This window comes from Emydura macquarii, unplaced genomic scaffold (genome assembly GCF_026122565.2).
Source record: "Emydura macquarii macquarii isolate MOO-44397 ecotype Brisbane River unplaced genomic scaffold, CSIRO-AGI_Emac_v2 contig_2897, whole genome shotgun sequence".
NCBI classification, from domain to species: Eukaryota; Metazoa; Chordata; order Testudines; family Chelidae; genus Emydura; species Emydura macquarii.
In genome coordinates this window covers 18,533,404-18,561,229 of record NW_027133034.1, presented here as the reverse complement: position 1 = coordinate 18,561,229, position 27,826 = coordinate 18,533,404, and the positions used below count along the sequence as shown (strand labels likewise).

The 27,826-nt window shown below is 41.5% G+C and overlaps 1 protein-coding gene across 3 annotated transcripts in view; it reads left to right on the top strand.

The window, feature by feature from the left end:
* Positions 1-24,896, top strand: part of SLC27A6 (solute carrier family 27 member 6) — a 59,344-nt gene extending 34,448 nt beyond the window's left edge. The window contains exons 6-10 of one of the 3 annotated variants that reach the window (XM_067568756.1): positions 11,230-11,320; positions 18,900-19,098; positions 19,874-19,971; positions 21,449-21,579; positions 23,264-24,896. In XM_067568756.1, the coding sequence (XP_067424857.1) occupies positions 11,230-11,320; positions 18,900-19,098; positions 19,874-19,971; positions 21,449-21,579; positions 23,264-23,440 (696 nt within the window). In that variant the 3' untranslated portion in view covers positions 23,441-24,896. The remainder of the gene's footprint in view (positions 1-11,229; positions 11,321-18,899; positions 19,099-19,873; positions 19,972-21,448; positions 21,580-23,263) is intronic. The other 2 variants (XM_067568758.1, XM_067568759.1) reach the window with 2 other exon arrangements.
* Positions 24,897-27,826: the final 2,930 nt, after the last annotated feature.

The window sequence follows — 27,826 nt, the reverse complement described above, 5'->3', positions numbered from 1 at the left end:
AGATGGCAACACTGGGTAGTCCATAGGAGGAAGCCTTTGGTTTAGGAGGCTGCATGATTAAGCGTATAGTTTCCCAGGGAGTTACTAGAATAGTAATGCTCAGAGCTAGGTTTTCAAAGAGTACACTTCTCATACACTAATGTGCAAATATTTGGCTTAAAATAATAACTCAGAATAATAATAATGAAGAAAAACTACTATATCATCTAAAATATCTTGATTATGGGTAACATGTGACTCATGCAACGAAATATACAGTAATGCCTGACAAATTCAGTGTGGCCCCTTTAAGTCAAGTTTTCTTTATTTCTAGATTTAAAAGATAAAAAGGACACTAATACGCTAGCTTGACTGTAACTAGGGTGTGAGGTACATGAATGCTAAGAAATATTTCCTGTCCCAAGTCACATGACCAAATCAGTTACAAAAAGTTCATACCCCATCACATGGCAAAAGTCAATATCCACTGAGTCTAACATTTATTTTGTTACTTTAGATTACACTAAAACTGGAAAGATAAATCTAATTTTCTTTTCATCATTTACTGCATGCACTGGCATTTCATTCATCTTAGACAGTAAAATGTGTGGCTGGGGGGAGCGAGGGTGACTCCCGTCACCTATATCACCCCTACCTTGCAAAATAGGATGTGAGGAAGAGTTATGGGAGTCAGTGGAAGGTGCCATTAGAGTAGTGTGCTGAAGTCAATGCCGAACTTTCTTCTCCAAGCCCACACAGGTGGTAGCCTACTTCTAACCCCCTTTTAAAAGGACTCTGAAAAGTTCAATTTGGGTGGCTCAACTGGACTGAACTCTACACTATGCTCACAGGCCCAATGGCACGGCCATTCTGTACTAAGCCTCTTATCATTGTCAAAACCAGTGGAGTGTAAACCAGTGTTGGTGATGGTAGGAAATTTTGATAAAACTTCTCTAATGTAGACAGAGCTGGAGGGAGAACTCCTTAGTGATTTTTATAGAAGAGCCTAAAACTGCTTCTACAAAAGGATGCTGCAATGAAGGTGAAATGTCAGAATTCATTAGACTTTAGGTACCTGTTAAAAGCTATCCTCCAGATTATAACAGCCCAGTGCAACAAGTTTTCTATACACTGTATGTAATCAGTTGCTATAATTAAAATTATCCATGTAAATTGTCCAGGCATTTTTTAAAAATATAAAATAATGAATCTAAGGCTTGAGTTCCTCTAAGCTAATGGATGAAACTATTGTGAATTGGACCCTAAGTGTAGCCCCTGAGACAGGCTGCTGCTGATCATGTTGGTAACACATTTAACATTTTGGCAGCCAGTACTCTTGGAGTACTAACAGTTTGATTACACATCTTACTTTCATTTTGGGTCTATTCCCATTTATTGGGTGTTCTTGTGTTGTGACAAGCTGTGAAATTATAAAGACGTGTAGTCATCGCATAGTTTGAAAGATGTAAGCAAACGGCTTAACAAGTGTTGTCTTTTGTGAGGCTAAGTGACATTTGAGAAAGTGTCTGAATCTGGACAGACATGTTTATAAATATCACTGCCTCTTTAAGGTCTGAATAAATTCATTTGAAGCTAAGGTCAAGTGAGTGAAGCTGTATCTATTACATCACAGATCTCTGTAATTAAATATTAAACTTTTTAATGGTTAAAGCCGATATATTGTAAAGCAGACCTGAGTAATGAAAACAAGTAAAAACTGCAAGATGTGTACTGAAGGTTTAATCTTTCTGTCTCCCTTTATTAACTATTAGGACTTTTGTATAGAGATGAAATCCAGTGGCATACCAACGGGGAGCGAGGGGACAGGCCCCAGGCTCCGGTCGTGGGGGGGGGGGGTCCTTCATGATGTGCAGGGGTTGGGGGGCACAGGAGGCTCTGAGGGGCAGCTGGATGGAGCCCAGGGGCAGGTAGAGGGGTGGGGAGTTGTGGGTGACTAAGAGGAGGAACTCCCTCCCTTCTATACCCTGGCTGGGGGGTGAGGCCCCCCTGCCCAGTAGGGGAAGCTGGTGCCAGATCTGATTGGGTTGCGGGGATGGAGTGGGAAAGGTGGGTGTCACGCGGTGGTTAAGTGCGAGGGGGTGGAGGGTGGTGGCAGAGCCCGGCCAGAGCCAAGAGAGCCACCGCCATGAGTGCCAGAAAGTCCCCGGGGCGCAGGAGGAGGAAAGTGGCGTGTCCCCTCCGCAGGTACAGACCACCCCTTCCTCAGGGCAGCTGGGGGGCAGCGCTGTCTCTTGGGAGCTGTGGACCCCTTCTGCCCTTGTGGGGGTGGGGGCGCGCAAATGCAAGCATTGGCCCTCAGGCATCGGAGACCCACGTTATGACACTGATGAAATCCATAGGATATTATACAGATTACTCTAAGACCCTACAGAATTCAATAGAAAATGAGATAATTTGTATCTGTTTTTTTTTAACCATCCTGGATAGATACTCTGTAGCAGGGATAAAGCTTTCTATTAAATACTATGGCTAATAACTCTACAGAAAGATTATCTTTTTATAATAAATTCTGCAAGGCTTTCCTATATGGCTCAGTAGGGAAAAAGGTGGAGGGGTTCTTTCTTTATATTGCCTGAGGGATTCTTCCACTCTGATTGGGTTTGTGATTTTAGTTTTAGTTTTATAAACCGCTTCCTTTACCTTACCTCTAGATCTAGTGTCACAACAACCATCTTTCAGTTAGAAAACTACAGTAGATGGAGCTTCCTGTGGATCTTATTAACACCATTCCTTTAAATGGGTGGAGAGGCTCATCTCTAAGCAACTTGCATCCTAGGATTTAGACAGTGAAGTCATAGGTGTCTTCTTCAGAATTTCTACTCATTTGACAGCCAATTTAACCTTGAGCTATTATTGAGGCCCAGTCCTGCTCTTCTTGAAATCAATAGCAGCACACCCATAGCGTGGAATTTTAAAAAGCAACTAAAAAACTTAGGAGCTAAATCCCATTGATATAGAATGAGACTTGTGCTCCTAAATCACTTTGGCACATTTGAAAATTTCATCTGTAATCTTTGGTAGGTTTAGGATCAGGCCAAAAGTTATCTCCCACTCTGCTCCCTCCTATTCCTCCTCCCGTGTCTTTAAACCATGTAAAGTGTGGAATGTTGTGTTTCATACATTGCTAAAAATGATAGTGTTTATATACCCAGAAAGGAAGATTGATACTTTTTCTTGCATATAAAATAAAGGTGTTATTTATTTCCCTCTGTTGTTTAGTCCTAAGATGTGACTTGAGTTATCCACGACGGATTAGAAGGAAGGATACTGTTGCTATCTACATTTTTAAAATTCTGTTAATTTTATTTTTGTAACTGGTTAGTGGACCTCATAGACATTTCTGCTGTAACTTCTAGCAAGTTGACGTTACTGTGCTCTATCAAAGCATCTGTCTAATCTGATAGCATAACTGTGGACTCTTCTTCACTCACCCTTTCTCAGAAACAAAAATGTAAAGAACATAAGATCTCTTATGAACAGGAAATGGCCGCTCTGCAATTAGCCTGCCTTCAATTTAGTTTATATTGCCTTTTTAAAATATTGCTCAAACTCTTTCTTCTCCAGAAAATAAACCTGCAGTAAGGGCTAGATTCAAAAAGAAACTTAGGTGTGGTGATAATGGATGTCAAAGAATTTTTATATTATTTATCCAGAGTGCAACAGCTTCAAAAGGAGACACCAAGGGAGCCCCACATCAGAATATCCCATAGCCTGCTGGCTAGGGCATTCACCTGAAAGGGTCAGATCCCTGTTCAAACTTTTTCCCACTTCAGGTGGAGGGGGGACTTGAACCAGAGATGTCCCAGGTGAATACTCTAACCACTGGGTTAAAAGTTGAGGGACCTTCCCTCCCACCCCCCTTCTTCTCCCTTGTTTTGTATAAGCTTGCCTATTAGGGGCCTGATCCATTCTGAGCATGCTTTCTGAATCATTCTGAACCATTCTGAGCATGCTTTCTGAATCAGGCCCTGCTGGGGAGTTAGGTAGAGCAACACCTATATACTCCTGGTTTGTGAATTATGGGGACTTAGGCATTTGGATGCCTGCTGTGCAACTGCAATGCTTATGCTCATAGGTAGAAACATAGGTACTCAAGAAACTTTGCTGCAAAAATGTAGGTGCTTGAATGATTTTAGGGTGCCTGCAGGATTCAGGGGCAGCTGAGCGGGGGTTTTGTGAATCCCTGTGGAACCTGGAACCTGATTCTGGGATTTAGGTGCCTACAGTGGCAGATGCCTATGTCCTTTTGTGAATCTAGTCCCCAATGCAGATGCACATCACTGTTCATAGCAGCAGGTAGCTCACCCCTCTTTTATGGCATTGGTACTATTCACCTGAGTAAGAGCCCTTGGTTAGACTTATCTCAGCAATGGATGAGAAAAAGCAAATAGGAGAGGGTAAGAGGGAATGGAAATTACAAAAGTAAAAGGTCTCACTAGATGTGGTGTTTGTTAGTTTCCACTCCTTCCTCTGGATTTAAACAAATATGGGGGCAGTGTGTGGAATGAACATTCACACTGCTCCTTTGTTTTGAGTTTCTGATTGCACTGCAGTTGAATACTGATTGATGCAAATAGTTTCTGAATCATAATACTCTGGGCCAGTATCCTTGGATACTGAGGGGTTTCCTAAAAACAAACAAACAAACAAGAAATCCTTACAAATCACTGACTGGCAAACACTATATTTCAGAAGTGTAGATGATGCAGCTGTTTTATTCCACTTTGGGTGTCACCCATTGAACGTCTCAGAACAAGACAATGAGAGCAGCTGTGACTTTGAAAAGTGTGTGTGTCTGGTGTACAGATGGCTTGAAAGATGGGGGAGCTGTCGGCTGTGACAAACTGGAAGCTAGCTAAAAATGGTTTGAGGAAAGACATGTTTGACTGTGGTATACAAGAGGCCTTCCTGAGTCCTAATGGTTATTGTGCACATTTCTGCTAATACAGTTGTGCTGGTGGGAGCAGACAGATATAACTTTAAATAACTTTAAGTGATATATAAAATCCAAGAAAGGGAACTGAATACACACACTTCTCCCTCACACCAATGGAGGAGAAGAGAGATCCTAAAACATTCTCTGAGATCTCATTCCCTAAATTGGGATTAGGAGGATGAGGAGAGAGAAGTTGAGGATGGGGGGGGAAACATGTGTGAGCACATGTTTGCATTGGGCTTCTTGTCTGACCCCCACCACATACAGGAATTTCTCTTTCTGACTTCTACCTGTTGGAGGCTGTAGTGTCTTTTCTCACTTTGTTGCTTTTCCATTCACACTGAACGTGGTGCAAAACAATATTCACAGAAGGCTGGGCCCATCTGAACTAGGCTTTTATTCCCTTTTAAAGCTCTTCCTCCCAGATTAGTATGCCTTCCAGATGTGGTGGGGTGGGACTGCCTAAGCCCAAAGCTACTCTTTGACCCTTTCCCGCCTTGTGTGGGGTTTGTACACCCTATCACAATAGGATGTAAAACCTCATGGTTGCAAACACAAATCAGCCACTTAGTGGGAATGGAGAGAGAAGTAGGAAAACATTTCCTCTATGGACATGTTATCTCATAGTTGTGCACTGTAGGTTTTCTGCATCTTCCTCTGATGCAGCTGGTACTGGCCATTGTCAGGCAGTATACAGAACTATATGGTTCACTGGTCTGATCTATATGGTTCACTGGTCAATATGGCAGTTCCTATATTTGTATGTATTGAGGGGATGAGTGTGGAACAGTATTTAAAAGTTAAATATAGACAAGTGAGGTAGCACCTGGCAAAAGTGGCAAGACTAGTACAGGCTTCCAAGTTAAAGTGAATTTTCTGTCACTAACTGCCCTCTCCTAAGGAAACGAGGCAAAGACTAATGTGTGAATGATGTTCTACTTGTCATATTATAGGTAATGTGAAAGATACAATGCCAGGCATAGGATAACTTTGTATATTCAACTGGCACCAGAAAAGCTTGTAAGAAAACAGAAATAAGTGAATTTGGAGTGATAGTGATGCCCTTCTGCCAGCCAAATCCTATTTTATAATCCTACTTTAAGTTGTGTGAAAAAAAAGGTGAATGCTGTAGTAGCGTGCTATGCATCCAAAGAGCCCCTGAATGTGAGATGCTAACTGGAAATTGATACTCTTGTCTAGGAATAATTTAGTTTATTTGTACAGTGTAATCTCTAAGTACGATGGGTCCTGTTGATATGTTTGAAAGCGTAGTTACTCAGTCCATCTGTATGAACAGATTTTTCAACAAGGATGTCTATATGCCTCATGTGAATAGAATAAATACAATAGAAAGTGGGAGCCTGTATCTGCTAGGAAAACAAAATTTGCAGAGGCCTCCGAACAAGAATATACTGAGCAGCTTCAGACCTTTTATGCATATATTATTTATGTGATGCATAAGGAGTTAGGCATGAGACTTCCATTAATAGTGATCAAAGATGTATGGATAAGACACTTCATATTACCCTTCAAATGTACCACATGCTACAAGAGAGAGAATTCAACAGTAGTGTGGGGAAAGGGAACTCGTATGTCATAAAGTGGTAACAGGGAGTATAAATACTACCTACCAAATACCCCCAAAATCAGCTTCTAAAAACTTATATTCAGAACTTTGCATGTAAATTTTTTTTTGCCAGTGTTTTAGTTAAAAAAAATTTAACGGCCTGAATCTTTGCTGTGCAATACCTTGCTCTGTTGTTTTCAGAGAACTCAGTGGAACTGCTTGCATAATAATGGACTACTCTACATGAGAATGGATGACAGAATTGGGTCCTAAATGAGTAATTTAACCTTTTAACGTGATGGATAGCTTGACTGTGGCAATGAATCAAACATTTTAGCATTTTTGTTGAAGCTTATTACCTTTCATACAACAAAGAATTGCAGAACTGACTTAATTCTAGTGGAGTTTATTTTTTGTTATTAATCTTAAAATTTAAAATAGCAGAACAGGTATTTCATAACATAAAAACAAAACTTCATATCAACTTTTAGCTAAAGCAGATATTTATAGTTAAGTGTTATAAGCCCTTGGAGATAAATATTAACATCACAAAATGCTAGTGTGTTTATTCAAACAGTGTTACTAGAAGTTCCTATGATCTTTACCTGTTCAGCAAAGATTAAAACAGATCTGAAAACTAATAACACTGATGCTGTTTTAATAGTGAGTTTATTCACATAGCTTTTGACAAACAGGGTCTTAGATACTGCCAGTATATTCCAGATATCTTACTATATTTGTATTTTCTGGGTTAGATCCAGACATGGTTTTTGCAAGTTTTTTTTTAAATAGTTGGTCTGTCTACAGTGGCTAGCCAAACCATGAAGGGAACCAGTTTAGTCAAAACAGGGTTAAATAGCATCCAAACTCTGTTTTCATATATGGTTCAGAGTCCATTATAGATAGGCCTTGCAGTTATGAAACATATGAAGCTATTGTGCCAAGGAAGGAAATTATTTATGCCTTTGAATTTGTTTAGATGGTGAATCCTGAATCTTAGGGCTTGTATACACAGGAAGGCTATTGCAAAATAAAATGAGGGTGTGAATTTAAAATACAATAGCTGTTCTGCATTAATTCCCCATGTGGACACACTGACTCCACACTAAAGGCCACATCGCCACCACAGCAGGCATCGATGCAGTGGCATAGATTGAGTGGGTCTGTGTAGACCCGCTCAGTTGATGGGAGAGCACTCTCCCATCGATTTATTTAGTCCACCTCCCTGAAAGGCAGAAGGCAGCGTCGATGTCATGTCATGAAGATGCCATGCTGCGTAGATGTAAGTACGGCGACATGAGATATGCTAGTTACGTTATGTAACTAGCGTATCTCGCGTTGATCCAGCGTGGCAGTGTAGACCAGGCCTAAGAGTACCTTGGTGCAGATTAGCTTAATCCACTTCCAGAGTGGATTAACCTAAACCACATGAAAGCACAATTAGGCTACGTCTACACTGTGATCCAGAAGTGTGATTCTTAGCTCATGTGCACACATTCATTGAGCTAGCACAACTATAAATAAAAATGTAGCCATGGTAGCACAGGCAGCAATGGCACATTTTAGCTGTGTTGAGTATGTACCCACCAGTCCAGTTTCAGATGGGCTTGTACTCAGCATGGCTGAGCCATGCCTCTGCTGCTGCCACCTGTGCTATCATGGCTACAACTATCATTTAGACTTGCACAAGCTCTCATTGAGCTAGTATAAGTATAAGTAAGTGAGCTGGAAATCACACCCTTAACTCATAATGGAGATACAGCCTTAGTGAGGAGGAAGTGTCTACACAGGAAACTAATGTGGAATAGCTATTCTGGGCTATTTCCCTGTGTAGACAAGCCTATAAATGAAGCAGTTTTATAAACTTCTACTGGGGCATTCAACAGTACATTACCTCTAAAATCCCTGGCTGACAAACCAAACCAAAGGCAGAAGCTGATGTATTTTTTACTGGTTCACTGTGAGTTTAAAATATAATAATTTTTCAAACGTATTTGAATTTAAATGAAGTGTTTAAAAAAAGCAATAGGGGTCACATTATGATGTTATTGTTAGCTTAAAAAAAAAAAGATGGCCCTGTGGTTGGGGTATTAGCAGAGCACCTAGAAGACCCAGGTTCAATTGCTTGCTCTGCCACAGGCTTCCTGTGTGACTGAGATTGTTTTTCCTTGTTCTTCCTTTGCCTCAGATTGTTGTTTTACAAATGGGGATAATAGCACTTCCCTACCTCGTAGGAGTATTGTGAAGAATAATGTATCAGAGATTGTGAATTGCTCAGATACTATGGTAATTTGACCATATAAGTACTTTAAATAGCTAAATAACATCAGAGCAACATAATCACAAGGCAGCAGTGACAGTGTGGTTGGTTTACAGTTAGCTGGTTGAAAGGTTCCTGTGTAGTATAATTATTTATCTAATACACTTATAAAATGCTGTAGAGAATAAAACAGTTAAAATTAGATGAATGATCCACTGTATTACCATGTGTAGAATAACATGGTCATGTTTGTCTACAGTCTTTTTCCAATAATTTGGAATAGCCAAGATAGAGATAGGTCTGTAACAAACACAGATCTAGGTCTGTAACTGCAGCAGTGTGATGTAGCACCACCTGCTTTGCCAAGGTGACTCAATTCAGAATCTTTAATACGGAAGGAAAGCAGCTTGCACATAGACAGATTTACAGTATTACTGATGAGTAGGTTCAGCAAATCTCAGTTCACGTGTCTAGTCTTTGGATCCGGACTTGGGCTGATATACAGTACTGCACTGTTAGAGGTACTATTTTTTAGACCAGGTGTTTAAACAAAGGTTCTTTTGCTTCAGGTTCTGGATCACAGTGAGATTCAAAGATGTATTTTGGATGCAAAGATGCATCTTTGGTCAGGGGTATCAGGTAATCTCAACATTTCGTCTGTCAATGAAACAGGTTTGCTTAAATAAGGTTGTGGATGATAAAATCATTATACTATTCAGCCAAATTAAGTGAAGGCAAATTAGCATGTTATGTTTTAGCATTTTATCCATTACGTGAGACATTTTCCTAATCTCATTCCCTAATTACATTGCATTTCTTGCTGGTGGGGAAAAAAAAAGTGCTGTGTGATTAAAATATATATTTACAATTGTTTTCTCCCCCACTGATCATGTCAATATTTCTCCTGCAAAGATTTCTATAAATCCTTTTAGTCCTACTTTTACAAGCACTACTGATGCACTTCTTTAGGAGAAAGAAAATAAGAGGAGTCCAGAAAAAGGCTAATTGAATGCATAGAAAGATAAGTGAATATCTGATAAATAATGCACCCTGTCCATATGATGTCAGAGACTCTGGGTCTAGTTATCATTTACATGAAAGTCCCTTTACACTGTTCTGGCAGTGCAAAGGGTCTTTAGGCCAGGACTACACTGCAAACATATATCAGTGTAATTGGGTCACTCAGGGGTGTGGAAAAATCAACACCTCTAACGTGACGTAGTTCTACTGACCTAAGCCTCCGTGAGGACAGCGCTATTTCAGTGGGAGAACTTCTCCTGCCAATATAACTATGGCGTCTTGGGGAGGTGGATTAACTACACCAACAGGAGAAGCAGACCTGTCAGCATAGGAGCATGTTTACTAAAGTAATACAGCAGTGCAGCTGCATTACTGCTTGTACAAGAAGACAAGCCCTTAATGTAAAGGAGAATCAGGTCCTGAGAATTTAGTGAAAACAAGTACCTGGGTTTCTAACATTGGTAAGAATATGGGGTCCAGTCCTATAGTGACAGCCAGATTCTGTCTAGTCCTTTGCAAGAGCGGAAGAGTCCAAGAAGCCGTTCACCCCAGCTCCATTCCTGACGTGTAGCCCACATAGGGATCAGTCAGAATAGCAACATCTGTGATCAGGGGAGTGTAGAAACTTCTGTCCCTACTCACTCAGGGGTGCACAGTAGCCAAAAGGAGGAAGTGAGGCCCATTGAACAGGACTGGTGCCCAGCAGGGAGAAGGCTGCAGTCCATAAAGAAATATAATAGTGGGAATACTCCTCTTCCTGTTCACATTTAGAGAAATAGAACACTCCCAGTCTTCTTGTTCAGATAGTGCAGCTTTACAGCTTTACCAAAATAAGGCTTTTCCTAAGAGCCGTACTCTAGTGTTGAGTGAGTGAGAGTTATTAGGGTCCCAAAAAGTGCTGCTTTGTTTAATCTACAATCCTGTTCTGATATTTTAATCTGCTGGGAATGATACTTCCAAAATCTACAACTTCAAGCATCCTCATTAGCAAGCAACCCTAAAAATCATGGGCCAGTTCCTCAGCTGGTATAAATAGGCATAAACTGATTTACATCGGCTAAGTATCTGGTCCCAGGAGTAATTTTTGTAGCAGACGCCACTATCAAATACTGTAGAAGAAGTTACAGATCTGCTTTCCTTATGACATCCTGGCGCTCATTCTGCGACACTGCTTCAGTGGGATATAGGGCCACAGTTGTGTCACAAGTTGCTGTGTGAAAATAAGTGAGATTACATACGTTTTCTAGAGATTTTTTTTTAATGTTCCAGGGTTATTAAAATGGATGTTGCTTTTCTCCGGTGAATAGTGTAAGTTTACAAACTGGATTCTACATTTAGATAGAAAAAGATTTGAATGTTCATAAAGATGTTTCATTGCTTACTTTTGCTGCCACCAGGTGTCACTATGTAGCTAAATAATTGATGGCCCATCTCTTCTCTTTTCAGCTTTTTTTCCCTTTTGACTTAATCAAGTACGATTTTGAAAAAGATGAACCGATTAGAAATAAGCATGGTTGGTGTGAGAAGATTAAAAAAGGTGAGAATTAATTGTAACAGGACATGTTCAGACTATAGGTATTAATAAAAATAATTTATGGGGTTTTAAAAAAAAATGAACTGTTATTGTGTCATAAGTGATAAAGCTCCAACATCAGCTAATCATAGCCCATAAGACTGTGCTTACAAAAGCAGTAGGTTTAAAGACCTAAGGGGATAAATACATTATTAAGCGTGTGAGGTTTTAGAAGCACAATCCGTTTAATGGTGTTCTGGCTAAGGGTGAAATCACAGATGAAAAAAAAATGGAATTTCCTTTCTGTTTGAAATTTCAAAATTTATCAGAATAAAAACTTTTTTGAAGCATCAGAATTTTCCAGACAATGAAATTCTGAGTTTTGACAAATTCTAACTGTATCCTGGAAAGCAGTAGCTCTGAAAAGGTTTAAGGGGACATAGTGGACAAGCAACTCAATGTGAGCTCTCTGTGCAATGTTGTGGCAAAAAGGGCTAACCTTTTATGGATTTATAAGTAGGGGACCAGTGAGTAAGATTAAGAAGAATAGTCTACCTCTGAATACATCATTGATGAAACTGATACAGTATACAATTCAGACTTCCATGTTTTAAAAAGCATATTGAAAAATTGGAGAGGGCACAAAAATAATTTGAGGGCTGGAGAAAATGCCTTACCATGAAAGACTTAAAGAGCTCATTCTATTTAGCTTATCAGAAAGATTGACAGACAACTTGATAGTGTAAAAAGAGAAAACACTAGGTATTAAAAGGCCCTTTCAGGCCTGCTGATAGGGTGGAGGGGAAATTGCCCAGGGGCCTGGTGATTTAAAGGGGCCCATGTGGATGGGAGGATAGATATGTATCCTCTTCTCCTCCATGCAAGCTCCGTCCCTCAAGGCCTCTGCAGCTTGTCTCTCCACCCCTCCTCTGAGCCGATCTTATTTATTATGGACCATGCAGTTTCCCAGGCGGCTGAGGAGGTGGTATCTGCTACTCAGCTTCCCAGGTTCATCAGTAATCTCCCTGGGGAGTCAAGGGACCCAGGAAGCTGAGTAGCAGATACCGCCTCCTCAGTGGCCTGGCAACCTGCATAGCACATAATAAATAAGTAAAAACTTTTGGCAGAATCCAACTCAAACCTCAGCCACCCCTTTTTAGAGGGAACATTGTTTGTTCATCCCTGGGGCCCAGAATTGCTGTTGGTGGGCCTGGGCTCTTTAATCTGGCAAGAAAAGGCCTAACAAAAAACAATGGTGGGAAGCTGAAGTCAGACAAATTTCAATTAGAAATAAAGCACATTTTTATTAAGCAGTGGAACAAACTACCAAGGGAAGTGGTGGATTCTCCAGCTCCTGTCATCTTTATATCTATCAAGACTGCATGCCTTTCTGGAAGTTCTTCTTTGAGTGCTTGCTCATGTGGATTCCATTCTAGGTGTGTGCATGCCTCCATGCATGGTTATGGGATTTTTTTTCCTTTTACCAGTATCCGTAGGGCCAGCTCTGGCATGCCCTGGAGTCCCCCACACACGCCATGGCATATCAGGCACTGCCAGCCCTACACCCCCTCAGTTCCTTCTTTCCGCCACTGATGGTTACTGGAACTGTGTTGCTTGCTATCACAAGTGGTCCTTTGTTCCCTTAAGTAGTTGTTAACTAGTAGTTAGTGTGTGTTTGTTTAAGTGTTGTAAATAGTTTAGCAGTTAAGGTTCTTAGTCCCTTTAGGGACCTCTGGCCTGGAGTGGGGCATGCCCCGATCTCCAGGTTTCAAGCCCTGTAAGACCTGTGGCAAACTCTTCCCACTTAGCGACCCCCACGACAGTTGCTTGAGGTGTCTGGGGGAATTGCATCAGAAGGACAAGTTTAGGATCTGTAAGGCGTTCAGATCAAGGACTCAGAAGGAAAGAGAAATCCGTCTGAAGGCCTTACTGATGGAGGCAGCCCTAAGACCAGCCTTGGAGCTGTTCTGGTCAGTCTCGGTGCCAAGCACCACATCAGTGCAGAACACCCCTCTGGCACCGGAATCACCACAGCACTTTTCTTCCTCACCATCGAAAAAGAAGCAAAAGAAACAGTGCTTAGACAGGGGTTGCTCCTCCATTCTGAAGAAGGCAAAGGACGCAGGGTCGAGCGCGGGACCACTACCGGTCCAACAGTCTGACTCAGCAAGAGCAGAGCTCTCCGTCTGAGGCCATGAGCCTTCCAAGAGAGCCACCTCCGATTCCAGAAGCGGAAGGGGGCCTCTACAGCTCGTGGTGCCATCAGTGCCGGAGGCATTTCAAGCAGCAAGGGACTTGATGGCCCTTCCTTTGCCTCCAACGCCTATGCCCCTGATAGAACTGGAAAGGGGGACAGCACCAGCATCTATGAAGAAGCCCTTGATGGGACTCCCCCAATGGCTACACTGCTCACCGGAGCACGGCATGCTTCCCCACGGGCCAGGTCTCTGCGGAGAAGGTCTCCTCTGTTGAGGCACTGATCCCCGAGGATGCATTACCCATCACCGGAAAGATCCCTGGTGGCAGAGTGCCTACATTGAAGGCATTCATCAGCATTGGTGCGGTACCAGTCTCAGTCGCTGGCACCGAGGTGTTCACACTTGGAAGGGTGGCATCGATCCCGTACTAGAAGACACTCACCACCAGGGAGTCACAACTGATTGCGATCCCTGGCACCGAAGAGTTCGCTTGTGCCTCCATGACGCAGAACTGGTCGCCAGCGTCTGGACGCTTGCCACCCAGGGATGATTGGCACCATTGTCGATCCTCAGCAGCAGGGCACTTGTCTGCAGCACGGCACCAATCCCGCTCCTCTTCCCAGCGAAAGTCCTCATTGATGCAGCACTGATCTAGGGAGTGGTACCACTGGTCACTGATGTTGCGCTCCCCAACGCCGAGGTGGCGTTTGTCGGAGCACCATGAGGCTCAGGAGCCAAGACACCGCTCCTGTTCTCTGCGTCACCACCCTGGGGGAATGGGGTCAGGAACAGCTCCTCGGTAGTCATCTGGAAGTGAGTTCAGTTCCTTGAGGGAGGCCAGACCCACCACCGCCTGCCCTGGTCAGCACCATTGACCGGGCGTTCAGGAGTAAGGTCCTGGCCCTTCCATTCCTGGTTGGCCTCAGGGCCAATGGCCGGCTCACTGCCCATACTGGAATCCCTGGGGGTTCCCAGTGGCCCCAGGACCCTACTATTTCAGGTCATTGGTGAAGCAATCTGCGGCCCCAGTATCCCCAGAGGAGGCTCACAGTTCTGCATCGGAGGCAGAGTCGGACCCTCTAGAAGGGACATCTGCAACGGTCCCCCAGCAGCTGGGGAGATGCTGCCACTTCCTGTTCTGGGGCAGTCGTCCTCTTCTTCCCTGGACAAGGCAGTTACGACAGGGCTGTCAGCTCCCCTAGATGATTTCCAGGCCCACCAAGAGCTCCTTAAGAGGGTAGCCTTGTGCTTGGAAGCAGAGGAGCTCAAGGAGACATCGGACAACCTCTTCGATGTGCTGGCATCTGTGGCACCAGCCCAAGTCACCCTGCCAGTGCACAGAGCGGTACTCAAGGTGGTGAAGGCCCTGTGGCAAACACCACCTTCCTTGCCACCGACATCAAAAAGGGCGGAGAAGAAGTATTATGTCCCTGCGAAAGGGTTCAAATACTTATTTACATACCCTCCCCCTGGTTCCCTGGTAGTGGCAGCTGCCAATGAACGGGACAGACAAGGCCAACCCGGCACAACTCCCAAAAACAAAGACAATAAAAAATTGGACTTGTTTGGGAGAAAAGTTTATTTGATGGTGAGCCTGCAATTTCGGATTGCAAATCAGCAAGTGCTGTTGGAGAGGTACAACTATAACCTCTGGTTCCCTCAAGCATTCCAGAGAGGCTCTGCCCCAGGAGCAGGGATTTACCACCATTTTGGAGAAGGGCAGAACAGTGGCAAGGGCCACTTTGCAGGCAGCCTCGGATGCAGCTGACTCGGCAACGAGATCTATGGCCTTCGCAATCTCCATGCACCGGTGCTCGTGGCTACAGTCACCCGGTCTGTCCCCAGAGGTGCAGCAGTCCATCCAGGACCTCCCATTCAATGGAAGCACACTCTTCTCAGACCAGACTGACACCAAGCTCCATAGGTTGAAGGACTCAAGGGCCACCTTGCGCTTGTTGGGTCTTTACACACCCCAGGCCTCGAGAAGACAGTTCCATCCCCAGCAGCAGCAACAGCAGCCTAGATGCCAGGTCTAGCGCTTCAGGACCTACAGAAGGAGAGACAGAGATAGAGGCTTCGGACCTAGGGTGGGAAGCCCATATCCGCTCCAATCACAGTACCCAAGGGACCTGGTTGAAGGAGGACAGTTAGTTGCACATAAATATCAGGGAGCTCAGGACAATATGCTTGGCATGTGGGATGTTCTTTCCCTTTTTGAGAGGCAGGGTAGTTCAGGTCCTGACGGACACCGCTGCCATGATGTATTATATCAACAGGCAGGGCAGAGCCTATTCCCCACCCCTGTGCCAGGAGGCAGTGTATCTATGGGATCTAGCAATAAATCACAATATTCACCTTGTGGCTTCCCATCTCCCGGGTATTAAAAATGCCAGAGCAGACCTCCTTTGCAGGCCCTTCTTACCCCACCACGAATGGTGTCTCCACCTATCGGTAGCCAACATGATCTTTCGGAAGTGGGATTCCCATATGGACCTCTTTGCCTCCAAGCTCAACAAGAAGTGCCGTCAGTTCTGCTCCATGCACGGGCTCGATGAAGGAGCGCTGTCAGACGTCTTTCTCCTTCCATGGTTGGGGGTGCTTATATACAGCTTTCCACCCATACCGCTATTCACAAGGTCCTTTTGAAAATCAAAAGGGACAAGTTGGATGTCATCCTGATAGCTCCTACGTGGCCACAGCAACATCGGTTCACAATGCTGCTGGAACTGTCTGTCGCCTTCCCTCCCCGAACTACCTTGTTGGCACAACCTCCTCTCCCAGGATCGGAGGTGACTTCTGCACCCGGACATGGAATTATTGCATTTGACGGCATGGAGGCTGAGTGGCTGAGCCCAGAGAAACAGGCTTGTTCTTCTCAGGTGCAGAAAATCTAAATGGGCAGTAGGAAATCTTCCACTAGGGCATCATATTTAGTCAAATGGAAGAGGTTTACCAGCTGGGCTTCATCCCAAAGAGTCTTGCCCCAGCAGGCATTGATCCAGATGGTTTTGGACTACCTGTGGCACCTCAGACTTCAAGGCCTGGCTGCTGCCTCGCTGAAGGTGCATCTGGCAGCTATTTCCACCTTACACCCCCCCATTCAAGGGAAGTCAGTTTTCTCCCATGCTATGGCAGCTAGGTTCCTGAAGGGCATAGAGAGACTTTACCCCCAGGTTAGGGATCCATTACCTCCCTGGGATCTGAATTTAGTTCTCTCCAGGCTCATGGGGGCCCCATTTGAGCCCTTAGCAACCTGCCCCCTCTTGTTGCTGTCCTGGAAGGTGACCTTTTTAGTAGCAATTACCTCAGCCGGGAGGGTATCTGAAATTAGGGCACTTACCTCTGAGCCACCTTACACAGTCTTCTATAAGGACAAGGTCCAGTTGAGGCCTCATCCAGCCTTCTTGCCCAAGGTGGTGTCCCAATTTCATTTCAATCAGGATATTTTCCTGCCAGTTTTCTTCCCAAAACCTCATGCTTTGGAGGAGGAACAGAGGTGGCCCATGCTGGACATACGAAGAGCCCTAGCATTCTACATTGAAAGGACAAAACCTGTCTGTAAAGCCACCCAGCTTTTTTGACAATGGCTGACAAGAGGAAAGGCTTGCCTGTCTCTACTCAGCAGATCTCCTCTGAGATAACCTTCTGCATTAGGTTCTGCTATGAGCAGGCAAAGGTTCCTCTTCTGGGAAACATTACAGCCCATTCGACCAGAGCGCAGGCTTCATCTGCAGCATTCCTGGCACAAGTTCCCATTCAAGACATATGTAGAGCCGCTACATGGTCATCAGTGCATACCTTCATGTCCCACTATGCCATCATTCAACAGGCCCAGGATGATGCCAGCTTCAGCAGGATAGTGCTGCAAATGGCTCATCTGTGAACTCCGAACCCACCTCCATGGTACTGCTTGTGAGTCATCTAGAATGGAATCGACATGAGCAAGCACTCGAAGAAGAAAAGATGGTTACTTACCTTGTAACTGTTGTTCTTCGAGATGTATTGCCCATGTCCATTCCATGACCCGCCTCCCGTCCCCACTGTCAGAGTTGATGGCAAGAAGGAACTGAGGGGGTATAGGGCTGGCAGCGCCTGATATACCGCAGCATGTGCATGGGACTCCAGGGGATGCTGGAGCCGGATACTGCTAAAAGGAAAAAAATTCCAGTAATTGTGCATGGAGGTGCACACGAACCTAGAATGGAATGGACATGAGCAACACATCCTGAAGAACAACAGTTACAAGGTAAGTAACCGTCTTTTATGCTTTAGCCAAACAAAAGTTATAGGACTCAATACAGGAGTAACTGGGTAAAATTAAAGGTCTATGATATAAAAGAGGTTAGAGTAGATGCTCTAATGGTCCCTTCCGGCATTAAACTCTATGAATCTGAGAAAAGCGGGGCAAAACCCTCTTATGTCATCTTTTATGCTTTCCCCAGGATTTGGCCCTAAACTCTTTGTAGTGCTTTCCATCCCTTTTGGGTATATTTTTATTGGAGTACTTTTCTCTGCTAAATAAATGTAAACCTCTGGTTTTACTAGTCAGAAAATGCTTTCATAAACATGAGACACTACAGTTAGAGTATGTGTAATCCCAGAATGATCAGGGGGACAATCAACCATTCAAATGGCCCAGTATACTTGTGTTTCTGACCAGTAGTCAATAGATGTGTTCCACATGCAACAAACTGATGCACGCTATGCATCCTATATGCAACAAGCAGACTTATTTCCTCTCCTTCTAACTTGTCTAGTATTTTATTTTCTGAAAATAGATATGTTTAATGTTCATATGTTAACCAGCAAAGAATCAAACTGATATTGTATAATCCACTTTACTTTTCTGACTTCACTGGGAGCTGCTGGGGAGCTCAGCACTCTGGAAAATCAGGCTATTACATATGGGTTTAATACTTGGCTTTAGACACATTTTTGCAAATTTTGGCTATTTTGAGTATTAAAAGGAAACTAATGTAGACAATTACAAATTTATTAAGAAATGTGAGGTCTAATCTTTCTTGATGGGTGCACCTTAGGATACTGGATCCTATAGTATGGTAAATGATATCCGTAAAAGATAGCAGGGCCTGATCCTCCACTGCCTTGCATCTTGCGTAGTGCTATTCATCCTGTAAAGAGTTAATGTAAAACATTATTTTTCTGATTTGGCAGCATTTTACACACACTTTGGGCAGCTGCAAAGGACTATAGAAGGTGCAAGGCCGTAAAGAATAAGACACACTATTGTTTGTTAGCCTCGTGGACCAATTCCATGATGTGGAGTTAGGGATCTGGTATTTTAATATTCTAAGTGTAGGATATGTAATCAATTAACAATGTAAACTAACATGAACTATCCTGTGATATCTTGTATTACTATTCACCTCAACTTTTCTCTGTAGGTGAGGCTGGTCTTCTCATTTCCAAAGTGAATGCAAAGAATCCCTTCTTTGGTTATGCTGGGAATAAGAAACATACGGAAAAGAAATTACTCTGTGAGGTGTTTAAGAAGGGAGACCTTTATTTCAATACAGGGGATCTGATGGTTCAAGACCAAGAGAATTTTCTTTACTTTTGGGACAGGATCGGGGATACCTACAGGTACAATCACTATGTCCTCATGAAAAAGCATTGGTGCATAGAAGAAGATAATATTGCTTGATCCATTTTCCTCCTCTCCTCTCTCCCAAGAGTGTCTGGTTCGTATCCATTCCTGAAGTATATAGCAGTGCTAGTGTTTAATTTTGTGAGCAGCCACTCAACCATACCAAACTTCACTTTGTGGCAGGTTTTCATTAAATGTTCCTTATGATCCTTCCCATGAGCATTCTAGCAAATGGTGGCTTTGTTGTGGAGCAAGGAGACTTAGCACACTGAAGCAGAGAAGTGGGGAGAGGGTGCAGAGGGGGAGGAGGGAAATGTATCAAATACTATAAATACCTACATTTGGTAGATTTAGCTGAATATCAGTTTTGAAAATGTTTCAGATTAATAGGATTTACTTGTTTTCATTTATTTTTTTAAAAATTCAGCTGTTTTAACAAAAAGAGTACTATTATGGTGATCAGAGCACTACACTAACTGGACATGCTAGAACAAATGTAGGGTATATTAGTCCAGTGTATTCATAATTCCTATTCCAGGTAACATTACTATTATTTGTTTGTGTTGTAGTGCCCAGAAGCCCCAGTCTTGGATCATGACCCTGTTATGCTAAGTGCTGTACAAACACAATGGGGTCAAGGTCCATGACTGGGCTTCTAGGCATTACAATAATACTGTTACCTTCTCCCAAAGAGCTTATGTCATCTGTCAAGAATACAATATGCCCATATGTTTTCATGAGGGTACAGTGTTTGTCCTCTACCCTTTTTAGATGGAAAGGAGAGAATGTTGCAACCACTGAAGTTTCTGATGTCATTGGTATGTTGGACTTCATACAGGAAGCCAATGTATATGGTGTTGCTGTGGCAGGTAAGAACCTTTTGTTTCTGAAAGTTTTCCTAAAGCTCATGCTGCTGTTCCTTATGTTTTGCTTTACAAAGCTATACAATCACTTTTAATTAACTCGGCTATTTAATATTCAGCTTTTTAAAAAGCTTGTAAGGATAGCTCAAACAACAAAAGATTGTGAATCAGCCAATGAATCCTGTACTTTGATATGTGTGGAATATGAGAAAGACAACATGATGGTGTATTGTTATAAAGGTTATTATGCCATGAAATTGGAACTACTGCATAACTTCAGTGAATCCTCTGAGTATCATTAATATGGCATCTGGGAGACCCACACATTTGTATGGCAAAACAGAAACATTTCAACAGAGTGAGAAAGCAAAAACCTTTTAGCCACTTATATTAAAAAAATATATTCACCACTAAACCAAGCATTTGAGCTAGCTTGCTTTCATCTTTAACTCAGCCCAGTAAACTAGCTCTGAGGGATAATTTCCCTGGGAACCTAAAAAGAAATGAATGAAATATGTAAAACAGTATGATAAAAGACAAAAAAAAAATTGCTAAAACAATCTGGGCCTGATTTCCATTCATGCTAAAGCCCCTTCACACTCCGGTAGGACGGTAAAGAGGGTTGAAAGTAGGCAAATGTAACTTACTCCTACTTTAAAGCCCCTTTGTCCTGCAAGAGCAATGTAAAGGAGACTTAGTATAACTGAAAATCAGGATTATTGTGTGTACAGTGGCCTCTATTGTATATTCAACACTGGCCAACAAATATCACAATTTTTACCTAAATTTAAAAAAGGAACAATTGCAATATCTCACATTTACTATGTCCACTATGGGACAACTTTTGGCAAATACTAAATTTGTAATGGCAAACACCCTTTGTGCCTTAAAAGTAAGAGGCTACATCATGGCAGGGTGATATAAAAGATTGTATTGGTATGAGCTTAGAGTGACTGCCTTACTCCAGCATGGTCGAGGCACTCATCTGGAATAGTTTGCATAATCTGTGAGTGGCTAATAAGTAATGCACTCATCCAAAATAGAAAAAGTTCTCCAAAAAATTCTAGAAACCTAAATTGCATGTCTAGTTATAATTTTTCTTTTCTCGCCATTACTTGACAGTTATTCTCAGACATTCCAATAATAATTTCCCCCATAAAATTTGTGACAAAAATACATGATATTGTGATGAGGTGTAAGGAACTCATTTGAGATTGCCTATATAACTCACTTATGGTTCTGGTACATAAGAGTAATGTAGTCATTCCACATTTATTCCAGTAAAAATGTCATTTTTCATGTCATTGTATGTGTTCGTGTATATTTTTGTCATTTGATTGAAGCATACAGAATATGATGACATACTGATTCACACAGATTTTCAGTATATTAATATTTAGTTTTTAAAGTAAGGGTAAATCTTTAAATTTTGAATGTTAGTGTTTGTAATATGTACCTAACTTTTCAACTTTTTTTCCCACAGATCATGAAGGAAAAGTGGGAATGGTCTCTATTATTTTAAAGCCCAATAAATCATTAGATTTGGAACAAATGTATGAACATGTTGTGACATATCTACCAGGTTATGCTTGCCCACTATTTTTAAGACTCCAGGTAATCTACATTTATTGAGTTGTGCTCATAAATATCCACATCATGTGAACAGATAACTGACAAAGACTATAAAAGACAATATGGTGGGTTGAGGGGGAAGTATCTAATGGTGTATTGCACAGATAGGACTGGTCATACCATCAATTTATCATCTTCATTTATGATCTAGAAGGGGAAATACACAGCACACTAATGAAATTTGCAGATTATGCTAAACTGGAAGGAGTCATATACAGCTGTGAGGACAGAGATAATACAAAGGGAATTAGAGAGATTAGAAACATGGACAGAGAATAACAAAATGATATTCAGATTAATAAATGGGTAACTAATGCATCTGGGGAAAATAACCTGAAATTTATATTGTTAATGGGAGGGAGAGAACTGGGAAGAAGTAATGTTGAAAGAGAAGAAGGGGTGATAGTGGACAGCACACCAGACATGCTTTTGTAATGTGACAAAACTACAAAAAATGCTAAGCTATCATGTATTGGGTCACCATAAATAGACCTTCTCTACAGGGCTCTGGTGCTCCTGCACCTGGAATATTGTTTTAATTCTGAGCACATATTACCAGAGAGATTTTGACAAATTGAAGGGAGCTGAAAGGAACATAACAAACATTATCAGGAGGCTGGAAGAAAGGTTAAGACCAAACTGTATCGTTTGTATAAGTAACAGTAAAGGTGCAGGACCTAAAGCTATAAATTGCTGAAGGGTGTTAATAGCAAAGGGAGGGAGGAATTATGTATTGTTCTACATGGGGAGGTATAAATAGGATTAGCAGGATGAAACTGAGTAAAGCAAACGAGGCTAAATAGGCAGGAAAACATTTCCTGACAGAAAGATGTATTAGGTTCTGACTAGCGCCTCCCCTTTCCCCCAACCCTCTGGAAGTAGTGACTTTAAAAATTAGACTAGGCAGAACGGTAAAGTGTTTAGTAGAGGGCAATCATGCACTACTAGCAAGTGGATGGACTGGATGATCTAAGATAGCTCTTCCATCTTCAGTTTCTGTGAAAGGTGTTAGTAACACACCTAAGGGAACATATTTTGGAAATTCAGAGATACTCAGGTACATTATAGATATATATTTTGTCTTTATAAAATGTTCACAAATGCAGAGTAGTTAGGCTGCTAAGCTATTTCAATCAAATATGGCCACCCCCCACAAGGCTTTTCATTGGACACTACGGTTGCAAGGTCCAAAATACAGTTTGCAGCATACTTCCCTCATGTCTCAAATTCTTGTGCCATGCCAGCATGAGGGTTCTGGGGCTCAGCTCCTCAAGAGGGAGGGAGTAAGCAAATGTCTCCCTAATTTAGATATGTTTGTGTGTGGAGGAATATTTAATAGGAGAAGGAAACTTGGAATGTAGCCCAAGCAGGGCTACAGTAAAGGGGGTAAAATCCATATTCTATAGGAGGATTAATTGTTGTCAGTTAATTGCTGCCAGTCAGCAAGATACACTTCTGCTCTGCTCCATGTGATTTTGGAACATAAAGCAGTAAATTTCATACTAGTCTTGGTTGGGCCTCAGTTACTTAAGGGGTGGCCTACAAATCTGGTATCATTGGGTGAACCATCCTTACACTTAAGTCAAATGGGTAGATGTATATGCAGACAAGAGAAAAAGCATTAAATATTTCCACTGAACCTTAAATAGCTTTCTTTCTCCCCTAGGAGACAATGGAAATGACAGGAACTTTCAAGCAACAAAAATTTCGATTGATGAGGGAAGGGTTTAATCCATCTGCAATCACTGATCCACTTTATTTTTTACACAGTTCTAAAAAATCTTTTGTTCCTTTAACCAAAGAACTTCATGACAAGATCTTATCTGGGCAACTGAAACTTTAATTCATTTTAAATTATTAACACATTTGTTAACCACTGTGTAAGAAGCAACAAAGTCACTAAGTAATATTTCTGTGTCGTTTGTATTCTTGATATCTTGCAGACATATCTTTTTGGATTCAGAAGTTTTACTAAACCTTTTTTACTGTCACTGAACACTAATCATTTTCTACCTCCTGAAACACCAAATATAGTTAAATTACTTTTAAAACATGTTTACATTTCTTTGTGTTTTGGGGTATGAATGTCTTGAACCTATTTTTTATATCAGACATGAATGAGTGATATTTGGAGAAAAATAATCTACACAAAGAAATGATATTAGAAAAATATAATAGAATTAGTGTTGTTTCTTGAGAGAGAATATACTATTAACATCTATTTCACTGTAGTTAATTGTTTTCCTGTAAATTTCATAAAGCCTAATTATTTATAAAACATTAAAATTAAAAAGGAACAGAAGAAAGGTAGGGAGAGAAACAAAACAAACTATGATTCTCCTGCTCTGTGAAAACATAGATTTAAGATGCTTAGTTTCAATACATGAAAGGCCTGCAGTGTAAATTATTTTCATCTCCATCCCTCATAACATCTGGATCTTGGTTCTGTCCTCATCTGATTCCTAATCCACTTACCTTCTGCATCATATTTAAATTCCTTGTCTACACCTGAGATGCAAGCTTACTGTTCTAAGGGTCCAGACCAAAGCTGTTGAAAGCAATGGTGATCTCTCTGGCTTTTTCCATTCACTTCCATACATAGGGGAACCATTCCCCTTCCTGACCTTGTTTTTCATAATCCAGTCTTAAACACACACATTCCTAGAGGCCTACAAATCATAACACTCCCTTTAATGCAACATCAACAATATAAATAAGAGTTGGACACCAAAAAGACCTTCTTAACAAACATGGAATTAATGAGATGTGTGGCAGATTCACTGCTCAACTATGTGTCTTTTTATTGCAGTTTATTCCCTTTCCTCATTTGTACCTTGTCTCTTTAGATTGTAAACTCTGAGGGCAAGATATATCGTCCTGTAAAGCAACTAGCACACTTTTGGCACTGGATAAAAAAATATCCACGCATTGCTGTCCATAGCTCTTTTCTGCTGGGTAGTGTAACTCAGATGTAGTTGGGACAAATGGATTGGAAGTCATTGCCAGCTAATGGTGAAAATTTGTTCTTAAAAAATAAAAAATATGTCTAAAACAAGAATATTAGCTCTTGAAAAGATTCATCTTAATAAGTAGGTGCTTTGTTTTTTTAATGATTGGGATTATTTTTCATAAGTATTTTAAAATTCTAAACATACGTGCTAATACACTGTTTTTAAGAGTTTTAAAATAAAGTGTAAAAGTTAAAATAAGCTGGTTTTGTGTCAATCTGATCTGGGTTTAATGACAAAGTTTTGTTTTGGGATTGGTAACATTATGCTCCTCATAGGGGACAGATGGCTGGTTTAAATAAAATATTGGGTTAGAGCCCCTCCTCTCCTGAACCATCTTTTTATGCCAAATTTCTCCAATTAGTCTATCAACCAGATGTGATGTTTACAGACTTTTATAGAAATTGAGCATTCTACAGTCATTGTTCAAAACACTGTGATGCTGCTGCTGCTGCTATTCATCACTGGACACATCTCTTTATCCAGTGTGATTGCAGCAAGAAGATGACCCAAAAGAAGTAGTCTAAAATATATTACTTACAATTTACATCTTTTACTTTTATTTTTAAAAATTGAGACTTTAGACATCTATTGAAGTCATGTTATTAATGTTTATAATAGAATATATAGTAATTTCATCTAGACCACATTTCCCTTGTTTGCTTATGATGATAGATTGTGCATCACATATCTAATCCAAAGATAAACAGACAGAGCGTATTGTTGTGTACAAACATTTGTAATCCTACGATTTGCCAGCAAGAAGGCCAGTGGTATGAATTTAGCTGATTTTTTTCCATTAGGGTAAGAAACAAGGAGATAATCTGATAGATGTCCTGCTAGTACATGAAAGCATTGTAATCATGTTTTGTTTTTGGGATTATGTACATCTAGAAAGTCATATTCTCTCATAAAATGAAAAAAAACCCATCCTTTTTAAATGTGGCAGTTAGGGTCCTATTTCCATTGTTCAGGGCATATCCAATTTGCCATATGAAAATATCCATTATCTGTCATTAATGGAATGCTTTTGTTGGGATATTCACATTCAGAAAAATAGGCCTGACTTTCCACTGCTTCACTCCAGTTCTACACCAGCATCACTGCATTAGAGTGGAGAATCAGGCCCTGTTACACTATTCAGGTACAAACTTGAAAGAGTCTGAGTCTGTGATTGTAGCCATTCTAGTTCTTGTGTATTTGTTATTTCAAATATCTTTCTGTTTCTTGTATGATACTAAAAATGAAACTTAAGTAGCAGAATGTTAATCTTTTTGGTTTTATCATTTGTATTTAAGTCAAAGTGTTACAGAAATAAGCACTGAGCAGTATGGGACATATTAGGATATACCATAACATTAAATGAAAGCGCTGTCTTAAGCCACTGATCCCAAGATTTAATTTTCCTGATTGTCCTAAAACAATCAGAAAAACATTAATCATAAAGAATGAAATAAAAGCCCCAAATTTATTCATGTGACTGTCACATTCTGGGGTGCAATCTAGACCAGTGAGGGGTTGTTATCACCTGCCTTGTAACCTGGATGCTGTAGCTCCCTTTTCTGGATACTCCCCACCAGCATATAAGCATGCACAGAGTGTCTGTGTAACAAACAGCTCTGGATCCATAACTCTGCCTCCAGCAGCTTGCGTGTTGCATCACAGCCACACTCTGGTCTCCGCCAGCATTGGTTACACCTGGCAAGATGACCCTAACACTCCCAGTCCTAAATTTTCCCAAAACTGTGCTCTGCAATGCCCAGTCCTTTCCTGGACCATTCAGAGGAATAATAAGGTTAATTTGCTTCTCTAAAGAGACAAAATGCACAGCTTATCACTTTAACTGGACTTAATAATCACTTCAGTTCAGACATAGCCCTGGGCTGATTCACATTAAAAGTAAAACAAGTTTATTAACAGAAGAAAATAGAATTTTAAGTGAGTTCAACTATGAAGAATAGAGAATGAGAAAGGTTTACAAAGAAATAAAGGTGAAAAACACTTTCTAGAGGTTAAAACTTAATAAAACTCCAGTCTTGGTTCAAGGTAAGATTTTTCCACATTACCTTCCAACAAGATAGCTGACAACCCCTCTGGTCAGGATTTCCCACAAAGTCCACAATGCTTGATTCCTTTGTTGTCTTAGGTGAAAGATAACTTAGAGTTCTTTGCCCCTCTCTTTCATGGTGCATCTTTGAACTGGTTTCTTCTGAAGGTTGCCTGCCAAAGTAAAGTTCATTCAAGCAGTAAGGAAAAGAACATGGAGTCTGCTGATGAAGAAAATTCCATGTTTGTTTCTTCCCCTGCTGGTGTTTGATAATATGCACATGAATGACCACTTGACATATGATTCTTAATTGACTCTGATAACACCTGCCAGGAGGCATTGGCCTATCTTTTGTCTATGAGAAACCTGCTTACTCATTCCTCCTACTTGTCTGGTAAAATATGTTCCATTTCCACATTTCCTTCATATTTGTATGGTCTTTTGGGCATTTACCATAGAAACACCATCCAAGAATATTAATGATGAATGTGTTATTAGTTTTCTAATGATACCTTACATGACACATATCAAATAAGTTTATGACATTGATGAATTGGGACACCCTGAACTGGTCAGGCCACCTGAAGTTTATTACTGGATACTAGTGAGCCACTTGCCTTCTTGCATTGGGATGCTGTTAGGGTCACAATGCCACATGTAAAATAAGATGCTGGTCTCAGTCTACTTCCTAGTGGACCAGTAATCACTTACAAACCACACCTACTAGCATAACCATTAGCAATCTGAAGGATTGAATGGACACATTAATTGAACTATGGATGTAAATATTAGTTCAATTAAAAATCCATTTAAACGTTCTAAAAATAGAATGTTTAAATGGTTAAACTCTGGGGGAGAGCTGTGCTGGGCTCGGCTCCTCACTGCCAAGTGAGAGCTGCCTAGCTGCATCTCCCCCTGCAGCGGTAGCTGGGCAGCTCTCACTGCCGGGGAGCTGAGCTGAGCCCAGCTCTGGCTCGTCCCCCCCTCACCCCGTGCTGGGCTCTGTGCTTCCCTGACAGCAAGAGTTCCCAGCTGCTCTCGCTGGTGGGGAGCTGAGTCCAGCTGTGTCTCACCTTCCCACCCCCGCACTGTGCTGAGCTCCCCCTGCTCTGGGCTCTGCGCTTCCCAATCCCCTCTCCCCCCAGTTTAAACGGTAATCAGCTGTTTAAAACAT